This window comes from Brachyhypopomus gauderio, chromosome 17, assembly GCF_052324685.1.
Source record: "Brachyhypopomus gauderio isolate BG-103 chromosome 17, BGAUD_0.2, whole genome shotgun sequence".
NCBI classification, from domain to species: Eukaryota; Metazoa; Chordata; class Actinopteri; order Gymnotiformes; family Hypopomidae; genus Brachyhypopomus; species Brachyhypopomus gauderio.
This window is the reverse complement of record NC_135227.1, coordinates 7483199-7495768: the sequence shown is the minus strand read 5'-3', so window position 1 is coordinate 7495768 and position 12570 is coordinate 7483199. Positions and strand designations below refer to the sequence as shown.

At 45.9% G+C, this 12570-nt stretch overlaps 1 protein-coding gene across 1 annotated transcript; it reads left to right on the top strand.

Annotated features, from left to right (window-relative positions):
• Positions 1 to 745: 745 nt before the first annotated feature.
• On the top strand, positions 746 to 12472 carry LOC143480963 (E3 ubiquitin-protein ligase SHPRH-like). The gene is made up of 29 exons (XM_076978846.1): positions 746 to 1389; positions 1679 to 1808; positions 1952 to 2170; positions 2316 to 2394; positions 2551 to 2701; positions 2869 to 2962; positions 3088 to 3332; positions 3635 to 4306; positions 5030 to 5281; positions 5409 to 5487; positions 5595 to 5758; positions 5867 to 6123; positions 6311 to 6432; positions 6548 to 6636; positions 6755 to 6847; positions 7294 to 7401; positions 7489 to 7631; positions 7749 to 7922; positions 8097 to 8159; positions 8281 to 8506; positions 8837 to 8974; positions 9109 to 9210; positions 9528 to 9599; positions 9780 to 9968; positions 10743 to 10835; positions 11283 to 11369; positions 11536 to 11714; positions 11796 to 11876; positions 11999 to 12472. The coding sequence occupies exons 1-29, from the start codon at positions 838 to 840 to the stop codon at positions 12093 to 12095; spliced, it is 4950 nt and encodes a 1649-aa protein (XP_076834961.1). The 5' UTR covers positions 746 to 837; the 3' UTR covers positions 12096 to 12472.
• The last annotated feature ends 98 nt before the right edge of the window (positions 12473 to 12570 follow it).

Below are 12570 nucleotides of genomic sequence, written 5' to 3'. Positions count from 1 at the left end.
AGGAAGGATGCGCCATTATTCTTCTTGAAGATCAGGTCCATGATTGTGTTAGTTTCCTGTGTGTTATTTCTGATCATGAAAATAGAGAAATATCACATAATTTGATTACAGAATTTGAACTAACAAAGAAGACACTTTCTAACAACTACGATGCTGAGCTGACCCAAAAACGTAATCGCGGTCCTTTAATCGCTGGAAGTTACATTAAAAAACGGACCTATAGCGCCATCTTCTGACTCGGACGAGAATATCACTGCGCTTTGTTTGTGTCTAATATACGTCACATCCGGTATTTTAAACATGGCGGATTGTTGTAGAATTTTACACAATACTGGACGTCAAGCTACAATAAAGTAATTTTCTGGCAGTTATTTTGTTTCTTCATGGAGGACAGTTGCTCCACAATTGAGTAAATATTGCACGAAGCTTATTTCATAGTGTGTCTCTTCAGTAGCATTTATTTGGAATAGGTAACGAACACGATAACTGAACCGCTTCTCTGATGCTGTAACTCTCGCATCATTTCACTGCACTGACCATTAGATTTAGGCTCAGTTTGATAGTGTGGTGTTATACAGAATGTGTCTCCAGAAAATACAGATGAATTGCACATCACCTGTGATGTATAACAGGGCAAGAGCCAAACGCTCGATCGTGTTGATCGTGGGTTCTTAGATAAATCGGACTACTGAATGTTGAAAAAGTCACAGCGTAGACCAAACGGAGAGGTTTGACGTATGGAGTTATTGACATTGGACGTAATGCTTAGACAGGTGTTGTAGTCCTTAGATGCTGAAGTAGAAACACAATTTGAACTCGGCTCTGTAAGCTTACAACATGAGCAGCAGAAGAAAACGCGCGCCTCCCGTCCGCATGGACGAGGAGTCCAAGAAGAAACTGAACTGGAATATGATCGAGGATCGGAAAAACGAGTGTGATGTGGAGGGCGACGAGAGCAGCTCTCAGCCCTCTGCCAGCTGTCAGCTCCTTCTTGAAGATGAGAGTCAAGGTGTTGCATGTAATCTTTTCCCACCACCTGTGGAGACAGAAGATGAACGAGGTTGCCTTTACCAGGACCCTTCTTCTGAAACCATTGAGCTTTATGTGGTTCCTTTGTCTTCTCTGGACCTTAGATGGAACGCACTCATTGGGGAGTTAAACCTCTGTCTAAAGGGTCTGAAAGTTCCCACTGAGGTTTCAGACCTTACTGTATGTCTGCAGCAAATGGGTGATGTTTTGTCACTGAACTATACCAGTACAATGCTGGACAAACCCAGGAGCGTCCCCATTGAGTTCTCCCTTGGTGGGATTTCACTGGAGGATTTGGACTGGCTGCAGAAGAGGAAGGTGATCCAGCTGGGCCACTTTTCTGTAGAGGGAGCGCTGAAGGTATGTTCTGATCCGCTGAGCATCTTGTTGTACTCGAACAAGACATGCAGCTTGGAGCTATATCATTATGTGTTCATGAATTTGTGCTTCACAGATCTTACAGGTTTTGGTAGGTTATGAATGGTTTCTTAATTTAGGGTGGCCTTGTGAGAAACTACTTAATACATTCTATATTTCCTATATTCTCGGATCAGGATCTATATTCAAGGGGCTGTATGCATATGACTGTGTTAACAGTCAAACAAGCAAAGAATTATATTTGTCCCATTTCTGTTTTTTTGCTCTGCAGCTGAAAATGTTTCTTCTGGAGGCAGGATTGGGACGGCCGGAATTTCTTAGCGAGGGAAATGGCCGTCTAAGAAGAGCCAGCCAGCTGCTGCAGAAACTGATGGGGTTCTTTTATGGCTTCATCATCCCTGGTAGCCTTCCTGATTCTGCTCAGCTGAGACCTTGTATATGGAGTTTGCTTCATTATTCTGAAAACACACTCCAGTCTCTGCACCAACTTTGTGCGATCACTAGAAAAAAATATCACGTCATATTGCATGTTTCTTCCTGGCAGAGATCATGGAAAATGAGGAGGAAGAGTGTGACATGGATCTGGAGAGGCAGAACGTGGAAGAGCTGTATGACTACGTCAGGCACCTCCACCAGAGGGAGGAGCAGGAGCAGAGGTTTGATGTGCAGCACGCAGCCCTCATCCCTGTGCTGCGACCATACCAGAGTCAGGCTGTCAACTGGATGCTGAGGAGGGAGAGGTACAAGAGAGAAAGTCCTCAAGGTACCAGTATTACACTCCTACACGTGTTCATTGTATCACACCAATATGTCTTGTTAGGTTGAGACTGCTTTATGGTTTCATATGTATATATTTGATTGGATTTCGGTCAAATATGATTTTGCACACTAATATATCTTACCAACAGAACAAACACTACATTTCCTTTGGAGGGAAGTTGTTACAATGTGTGGAAAGAAGCTGTTTTATAACCCCTACACTGGCTGGTAAGATAGTTGTGTCAGTGATCCGGCAAGTGCTTTGACTTGCTAGTATATGTGCTTGAAACCATGCAGAAATCAACAAATCAAACAGTTATCTGACAATGAGACTGAATACATTTGTACGGTGAAATCAGACTTGATCCTGTTCAACTTGTGTAGTCTAATCCAGGAGTTTCCTCTGGCTGGGCTGGACTGGCCTGGTGGGATCCTTGCAGACGAGATGGGCCTGGGGAAGACGGTGGAGGTGCTGGCCCTTATCCTGTGCAACACCCGGCAAGGCGTGAAGCAGGTTGCTCTCATTTTGCCTGTGGTGAGTGTGACCAAAGGTCAAGACTAACATCCACATTTCTTATTATCCACGTTTTACTATGATTTAATGTGCTATTCACAGGTCTTATAAGAGAGTAAGATAATAAAAAGGTCATGAGATGTGCACTGGTGGGAACAGCTATGTTTGAGAAGACCTTTTGTTCTCAGGGGAAGTCGGTGAACTATTTCGTCCCCCCACCACCGTTAGAACAACAGAGGACGCAGACTGAGGTGAAACCCAGAGAAAAAGTCAGCTATCCTGGTAAGATGGCTAAAGAGAAGCTGTACTGTACTGCGAGGGTCCATGTGATGCAGAAGTGTGTGTGTTTTCCGCAGTATGTGTATCCATATTTAACAATATAATTGTCTGTATTCTGGATGTTATAGCTGTCCGTGTGATGCTTCTAACTGCCATAAAGGAAATGAAGGTTGGCAAAGGATCTTCGATGAATGCTGTGTTCACGTACCTCCGGGATATGTACAAGTACGACCCGCTGAGGAACCGCGGCCACATCAAGAAGGCGTTAACCAAACTCCTGACTGAAGGACTAGTGGAACAAATCAAGGGTCGCGGTCTAGCCGGGTCGTTCAAACTGGGAAAGAACTACAAAGAGAAGAAGATGAGAGCCGTGGTACCCCTGTGTTTTTAGACATTGTTGAGTTTAGGTGGTGGAAGAAACAATTTCACCTGATTTTGTTTATATTAATACATTTCTGATGTAGAACAGTATTCCAAGAATGTTTATGTGTTTGGCAGCTCCATTGGAGGTTTTTTGTGTTTCTGTCACTCTGCTTATCTGATTTGGTCATGTGGTTTTTCATTTTTTATACACCTCAAGTGTATTTATAATTATTTACATAACACATTTAATTCAAAACAAGGCTTTAATTAATTGCATTTAATGTTTTGACATTAGTTTTTCTGTTCTTTTAGCAGAAGTCTCCTGGAGAGGTAGTCCCCAGAAGAGTCTCTCGTCGGTGTGCAGGACAGGAGTGTGAGGCGGTAACAACCTCACCCAGTCCGGCCTCGGACTCCGTGGACAGCCTGAGTGGCCTGGCTCCTCCTACACTCACAGAAGAGCCAAAGAAAGAATGTGGATCTGTGTCGGATGCGCTCGGCGACACACCCTGCAGTCACTCTCACCAAAATACCCCCACCACACCGCCGTCGCCTTTACACCACCAGGAGAAACACGCAGCAGACACTCCTGTGACTCAATCAGAGACGATGGACGTGTGCAGAAGTGTGCAGCTGGACTCGCGTGGTACTCCGGGTTCTCAGTCAGAGCCTCCCGCTCCAACCCGAGCATCTGTGGCCCCCTTCAATACGCCCGATTACCGCTTTGAGTGCATATGTGGCGAGCTGGGTCTGGTGGACTATAAGGCCCGGGTGCAGTGCCTGAACTGCTTGCTGTGGCAGCATGCCGAATGTGTGAACTATAAAGAAGAGAACCGGGAGACCACGCCATTCTACTGCCCACACTGCCTGGTGGCCATGATGCCTGTCCCCACTGGGGCCACGCTCATCATCTCCCCCAGCTCCATCTGCCAGCAGTGGGTGGAGGAGATCAACCGACACATCCGCTCCGCCTCTCTACGAGTGCTGGTAAACGTCCAAGATGGATGGAAGGATGAAAGCGTGGAGGGATGGGTGGATGAATGGAAGGAGGGAGGGAGGGATGGAGAGAGAAAGAGAACTGCATTGATTTCGGTGGGAGATTGTTTTGTCACAGCAGTACACAAGGCCCATTAAGTACAGAGAACATTATAAACACAAAATCCATAAAGGACAAAAAGTTGCTAAATAGTGGGGATGAGGTGAATGGCTCTGTGATGGTAAAGTATCAGGTGATTATACTACAGTGTCATTGTTCAGAATAGGATAAAGTCACAGTCAAAAATAAAGTGCCAATCAATAGTGTCCAGTAGACAGGTGAAACAAATGAATAATAAATGGCGCGATTACTGAGAGTGTGCAGAAGAGTTCCTCCAGTTGTCCACCGTCCTGGCAAATCCTGATGTGTTCAAGTGCCAGAAGTTTTAAGAAATGTCCACATAGCCCTGTATTAATGCGCTAAGACCGGGGGGGTTGTTATCCAGTGTGGTTACACTAACCAAGCAGCAACATTCCTCATACAATTTCAGTTCAGATACAAATTTGTGGATTCTCAAAGCAAGAGATAAATTCTAATTTTTATGCATAACCTTTCATGTGAATTAGCTTTCTATAATTTTGATTTATTGGTACATTTGTTTTTATTATTGTTTTTATTATACCATGCTTTTGTCCTTTCGGTGTGAGCAGGGCCCTGCCGGGTTTGTCTTTCAGGTCTACCAGGGCGTGAAGAGGCACGGTTTCCTTCAGCCTCACGTCCTAGCTGAGCAGGATGTGGTCATCACCACCTACGATGTCCTGCGCACTGAGCTTAACTATGTGGACCTCCCTCACAGTAACAGCAAAGATGGCAGACGCTTCCGCAACCAGAAGCGATACATGGCCGTGCCGAGCCCCCTGGTGGCCGTGGAGTGGTGGCGCGTCTGTCTGGACGAGGCTCAGATGGTGGAGTGCACAACAGCCAAGGTGAGCTCGTATCAGCCACACGGAGGGGCTCTTTGTGGGACAGATCTGAGTGGCAGTACAGACGGAGGTTTTTGTTTAAAGAATACAGCCGGATCCAAAATGTATACACATTCTCTCTTCTCTGTAGGCTGCAGAAATGGCTCTGAGACTCACGTCCATAAATCGCTGGTGTGTAAGTGGAACTCCTGTACAGAGAGGTTTAGAAGGTGAGAAGTCTTCGTGAAGTTCCTGTACAGAACCGTTCACAGCTCGGTGCTCTTCTTTTCACTTACTAATTTACTACAGCAGTAACTGGTTTGTCAATGTGCTGCAGATTTGTATGGGCTTGTACTGTTTCTGGGAGTCGACCCGTACTGGGTGAAGCACTGGTGGGAACAGCTGCTCTACAGACCATACCGCCGTGGCAACACAAGCCCACTCTACAACGTCATTGGCCAGTTGCTATGGCGATCTGCCAAGAAAGATGTTATCGACCAGGTTGTTCATCAGCAACTTTTCATCCAGAGCCCTTTAAAAATCGCTTTGCTCACTGATACACAGCTACATCATTAATGCACATTTTTTACATGTTGGTATTCATTTCAGATCCAGATTCCCCCGCAGACGGAGGAGGTCCACTGGCTGCACTTCTCGCCGGTGGAGAGCCACTTCTACCACCGGCAGCATGAGGTGTGTTCCCAGGACGCCCTGCTCAAGCTGCGGCGGATCTCGGACTGGTCCCTGAGGCTGGGCACCCTGGACCGCCGCACGGTCACCACCATCCTGTGCCCGCTCCTGCGGCTGCGCCAGGCCTGCTGCCACCCCCAGGCCGTCAGGGGGGAGTTCCTGCCCTTCCAGAAGAGGTCAGTGACGGGCTGCGTGCAGGCACAGTCTGGACACCCCTCAGCGTGGACACCAGTTGGCTCAGACACTGAAAAGTTCAGACCGTGACTAAAAGCACTGCTCGCTGAATACAGTGTCACCCTTTCCCACCATTTAACCGATTTGATGACCCCACGTTTTTATGATTCCACTCGCTGCGTGACTCAGTACGATGACCATGGAGGAGCTGCTGAAGTCTCTGCAGAAGAAGTGTCGTGTGGAGTGTGAGGAGGCTCACAGACAGCTGGTGTGCGCCCTCAATGGCCTGGCCGGAATCCACATCATCAGGGGTACCTGCACTAAAACATCGCCCACCTCTCTCTGCCCACATGGGTAAAGGTAATGTGTTAATGTGTGTGTGTGTGTGTGTGTGTGTGTGTGTGTGTGTGTGTGTGTGTGTGGTAGGTGAGTTCGTTGAGGCGGCAGAGATGTACAGAGAAGTGCTTCGGTCGTCTGAGGAACACAAAGACCGGCTTAAAACCGATTCACTGCAGGTGCAGCTCTCCACCTTCTCCATGGGGATAATCCTGTTCTACAGGGACTTGCGGGGCTAAATAAGTATCTAAATAATTGTTCATGTTAACTCAAGAGAATCTTTAATCCAAAATACAGAGACTTCATGCTACGCACAATCTGATGGAGCTGCTAAGTGCAAAGCATGCTGGGATACCTCCTACTCTTCGAGATGACCGGCTGAAAGAGGAGGTTAGTTCAGGAGTTTATACTTCCAAATGAGTTTTTTATGAAAGGGAATTATTTATCATCCCTTCAGATAAAAATGCTGTCCCCTGGAGCAAGTGGAAGCACTGAGCGCACATCTTAAAGAAGACTGTAACTGTCACATAAAGACACTGCACCCTCTTCACACCTAAGCCTGTTCACTCCACACTGTCCTCCTCACTGTAGGTGGCAGACGTATATTTTTTTCTGTGCTCTGTGAGTGACAGTTGATGGGACAGTAAGGAAATAAGAAGCAGGAAGCTTCAGCATTGAGTGAAAGTGTGTCTGAAAGAAGGTCTGTTGGGAGTGGCTGTCCTCGTGCGTGTCTCCTTCCCTGTGCTACACTGGAACACCACTCCAAACAGAGACAGTCATCTTGCTGGGGACTTCCCTTGAAATGCGTTCAGTTATTCAGACTATGCTGTTGCTAGGCGGAGCAGCTGAAACAGCACTACATGACCAAGGTCAGCTCGGAGGTGTCGGAGGCCCAGCAGAACCTGCTGCCTGTCCTCCAGAACATTAGAGAGCTCAAATGCAAGGTATGACCCTCCCAGGAAGCTCACCCTGTTCCTCTACAACACACATGCAGAAAACAACTAAGTTTCTCTCTCTCTGGCCTGTTTTAGGTGAACCTGCGCTCCCCCTGGTGGTTGGACACCATACAGCAGGCTATTCAGTACTCCATGGATGATGACTTGGTTAGCCGCATCCAGAACGAGCTCACTTCCAGTTACAAACAGCAAGACAACAAACTCTCGATGGCAGAAAAGTAATACAAGCTGAAGCAATTCAGTCATTCTACCTCATGTCCTAATCTCATTGAACTTTTACATTTGTGTGATTATACAGTTTATTTTACAGTGTTCATCCTGAGCTTTCTACTCAGGTTCCGGGATGCCCGGGGTCTCCAGTTTTTGCTCAGTACTCAGACAGACGAGCTGATGAAATCCCAGAAGACTGTTCAGGATGCTGTCAAAAAGCTTGAAGCTCCACCATCTCAGGAAGTCATCGAAGAGGCAACTGCTTGTCACCTGAGACCAGTGCGTCTTCCACTCAACAAGTAAGAACCCGTTATTTGAGATGCTTTCACTTAGAGGCTGCACCCATGAGCTTGGTTTATATATCACTGCATTTCATAGTTAGCTGTATATAAAGACTTTGGCCTAGTAAAATATGCATTCCTCAAAGTTTGGTATATCTATTTAGCTTGGTTCATTTCTGTTTCTTACTCCAGCTGTGTGTTTTGCAAAGCTGATGAGCTCTTCACAGATTATGAGTCAAAACTGTTCTCTCATACGTAAGTAGAAAACACTGCTCTTCTGAGCCTTTTAAAATAAACTTGCACAGACACATCAGATGTATTCAAGCATTAACAAAAAAGCAACCGTTTTTAAAGACTTTTGTCTTGTCTGCACCAGAGTTAAAGGTCAGACTGCCATCTTTGAGGAGATGATCGAAGACGAGGATGGCCTGCTGGACGACAGGCTGCCCACCACAAGCCGTGGCCTGTGGGCCGCCAGTGAGACGGAGCGCACCCTCAAAGCCATCCTGTCCTTCGCCAAGATACGTCGCATCGAACCCCAGCTCATCGAGGAAGGCAACGCTTTCATGGAGCTCTTCGAGGCCTGGAAAAAAGAGTATAAGGTCTGTGAACTTACCTGAGCTCACCTGAGCACAGGTGTGTCGTTTAATATGGCTCCCTGTGACTTAAATATGCAGTCAAGCTTTCCCCCCACACAGGTCATTATGGGTCATTAAGGGTCATCGTGAGTGATTAAGCTCATTAGGAGCACTGTAATCAAGGGTTCATCGCCTGCAGTAGACAATGTGATGCCTGCAAAATTAAAGCTGGCCCAGGCCCATTGAATTCCATTGTCTTGATTGTCCACTGATCTTAGCCTTCAGCTAACTGTGTTTTGCAAAGTCATTGTGGACCAGCAGTTGCCTGTACTGACCCCTGCTGGTGTGTCTCAGGTGTTACATGAGTACTGGATGACCCTACGGAACCGCGTGTCTGCTATAGACGAGCTGGGCATGGCCACTGAGCGCCTGCGCGTGCGCCTGCCTGACGAGCCACGACCCAAAGTCCTGCACATCATAGAGCCACACGAGGTGGGCAGCAGTGCGTGGGCACGGCCACAGCCCAGCAGCACCCACCCGAGACAGAGCTAGCCGGCTGCTAACACCTCCTCTGTGTGTGTGTGTGTGTGTGTGTTGTGTTTGTCCACCTGTGTCCGTGGGTCCAGGTGGAGCAGAACAGAGTCAAGCTGTTGAATGACAAGGCTGTGGCTAAATCACAGTTGCAGAAGAAACTGGGGCAATTTCTCTATCTCACCAATCTGGAGAAGGTAAGAGCTGAACAGGCCTTGTATGTTCTAAGCTTGTGAAACTTATACAACACAGCAAAGTACTTGAGTTCTGTCGGATTCAATGGTGAGACATGCAGCCTATCAGCATTCTCTGAGATGGCAAAGTGCCACAAAAGTTCACCTTCCACTTTTGTGCCAAACCATGTGACCAGCCGAGTTGGCAGAGTTGACATACCGTCATGTATATCCACCTATTCCAGTACTACAACACTGAGAGTTGCATTCAGACTATTTTTAAGGTACATATTCAGTTTCCTCCTTACTGTACTGTTCTCTCCACTGCATGGTTGTTCCAGTCTCAGGATAAATCCACAGGAGGTCTGAATCCAGAACCGTGTCCCATCTGTGCCCGACCTCTGGGCCAGGAGGTGAGGAGGCATTTTAAACATACACACTCTGCATGCAAAGATCGAACATGTGACCTAACACATGCATGAAGGTTTGAACAGTAGACTACACTGTATAATGGCACTTTATCAGGAGAGCAGTGTTGGGACGGTTGGCGTGTCTGCACCACACTGGCTGACTGTGTGTTTTGTGTTTGGCAGTGGGCGGTGCTCACCTGTGGACACTGTTTCTGTAACGAGTGCATCTCCATCATTGTGGAGCAGTACAGCATCGGCAACCGAAAGCGTGCGATAAAGTGTGCCATCTGCAGACAGACCACCTCCCACACTGAAATCTCCTACGTCTTCACCACGCAGGCGGCAGACCACGACCAGGAGATCCCTGTCAAAGTCAGTGTGTGTGTGTGTGTGTGTGTGTGTGTGTGTGTGTGTGTGTGTGTGTGTGTGTGTGTGTGTGTGTGTGTGTGTGTGTGTGTGTGTGAGATGTCATTTTAAAATTTAGTTTTCAGAATATTTTTTTTACCATGTGCATTACACATATCAAGGGATTTGTCTAGGTGAGCATACCGATGCACTGGACTACCAACAGTAAAAAGCACAGAATACAGAAGCGAAAAATATCTGAAACCAAAATTTACTCTAGTTCAGGTGCCAGATCAGGCTCTTGATCATTCTCTAGATCAGGCTCTAGATCAGATTCTAGATCTGGCTCTAGATCAGGTCTTTCTTCACCTTCTGGCCTCAGAGGTGTCTGCTGACATCATGCTCGCTGATGGTGAGATTCAGGAGTTGCAAAGGTGGGGTAATTAAATGTTGTAAATAAATAAATGTTATTCAGGTGACTAGATGACATTGCATGGCTTCAATGGACCACATCTTCACTGTTGTAATAGGCTTGTTGGATTTGTGTCTCAAGGTTAAGCTATGTGAAGACACTCATTGTGAGGATTCCCACAATTTCAGATGGTTTAGGAATGATCGGGGAAAAAATGGTTCATTGTCTTTAATTGGATCCTAGTTGGATCCTAGTAGTCAAATTTGATTCACTCTTGATGACTTTAAGAAGCAGAAACACAACCAGTATGAGTGCCACACCAAGGCAGCCATGTTGCACCTTGTGTTGAAGCATGTTGAGTGGTTTTTCTGGAACATTGTGCCCCACAGGGAAGCCACTCCACTAAAGTAGAGGCTGTGGTTCGAGCTCTCAAGAAAATTCAGATCACTGACCCAGGAGCAAAATCCCTCGTATTCTCTACGGTAAAACGTGTTTACAGAGTTTTTGGAGTATATTTATAAAATGACAATTAAAAAAGTATGGGACATGCAGAATCTAGAATTATATGTATTGCATGAAAAATATGGTCAGCACTTTTTTTATTGCTCTCACAGAAAAAACACAAATACTTTTTGGCACACAGTATTATTGCATATACTTGGATTTCATTTCAAATTCATCAAATTAAATGACCAGAATTTGTTTTCTTATTGGTTTTTTTTTCAAATAAAAATTAATTTAAATGTTTATATGCTCCGCTTTGATATTATAAGAAGATGGCTGTAGACTGAAATGTGTTTGTGCTTCTTCTGTGAGACCAATATATAATAAGCACTTATTTGAGTGCTTTGCATATTTTTCATGTAATGCATATTTATAAGACTGCAGGAGGAAATGACTGTGTTGACACAATTTTCTAAATCTCGCAGTGGCAAGGAGTGCTGGACATCATTGCCAAAGCACTTTTTGACAACAACATGGAGTTCTCGCAGATCAATGGAATTCATAAGTTTCAGGTTTATGCTTACACAAGACTATTATATTCATTTCTGTGGTCTCTGTTTGGCTATGGATATGACCATATTTTTGTGTCTTCATATGCACATAATGAAATTTAATTTCTTAAACCAAGTCCACAGCAACAGTCCCCACTTGATAATACCTTTGCAATTTCCTTTTCAGGAGAACTTGAGCTCTTTCAAATACGAGGAGAAGATCAACATTCTGCTGCTGCCTTTACACACTGGCTCAAACGGTCTTAACATCATCGAGGCCACACATGTGCTGCTGGTGGAGCCCATCCTGAATCCCGCCCACGAGCTGCAGGCCATCGGCAGAGTGCACCGCATCGGGCAGACCAAGTGAGGCGCCGCCCGCCCACCACGCCATGTTCTCCGAGGACGAACCGATCACGTCTCATCCCTTGTCTTTCTTCTTCTTAGGCCCACTTTCGTGCACCGGTTCCTGATTAAGTCCACTATTGAGGAGCGCATGCAGGCCATGCTAAAAACAGCAGAGAAAAGGTGAGTGTGTGCTACCACTGCTGTGAGGGGGATCGTTTTCACAACGTGCCTCTCAATATAGCCATGGTTTGCTGTAAGCGTGTACAAACCCTCCATCCCTGGTGCTTTCTGCCCACCTCCAGTCATGGGACCACAGCCATGAAGCACTCTGAGGCCTCTGTGTTCACCGTGGCCGACCTGGCTGAGCTGTTCACGGAGGACAGTGATGCGCTTGAGTGACACTCTGATCCCAGTCACATAGTTTTCCTGGTGAACATTAGTGCCAGCAAGGAGGAGTGAAGACGACGGTTCTGCTCCAACCAGTACCTACGACTCCCTAATATTATCGGTTACACACACACATTTCATATGCAGTTGCAGTGGTGTAGTTGATTCACTATATTTATTTTATTGATGTTATGCATATAGAGAAAGTTAGTCATAAAATGGAACCTTGATGAGTTTTGGCTATTGGACAAGAGGCAAACTACATAAAACCATAATATATTGAAATCAAGAACATTAAGGTACTGGAAACCTTTAAAATATTTTAATTATTCTGAAAACACTGTTATTTATTGCATCTGCCTAAATTTTCAAATGGCATCAGCTGTACCACCAAGGTCTGATATTTAGGAATATAAATCAACACAGACTGGTAGAGATAATCTACCCTGTTGATTGTGAATTCCATGTTCAGTCACATTCCATTATG

What these genes read in the sequence shown, in the direction of transcription:
- LOC143480963 (XM_076978846.1), top strand. Translation starts at nt 838, where the DNA reads ATGAGCAGCAGAAGAAAACGCGCGCCTCCCGTCCGCATGGACGAGGAG. An exon ending in AGAAAGATGTTATCGACCAG is followed by an intron (nt 5,759 to 5,866) that starts GTTGTTCATCAG and finishes TATTCATTTCAG; the next exon opens with ATCCAGATTCCCCCGCAGAC. An exon ending in CACCGCATCGGGCAGACCAA is followed by an intron (nt 11,715 to 11,795) that starts GTGAGGCGCCGC and finishes TCTTCTTCTTAG; the next exon opens with GCCCACTTTCGTGCACCGGT.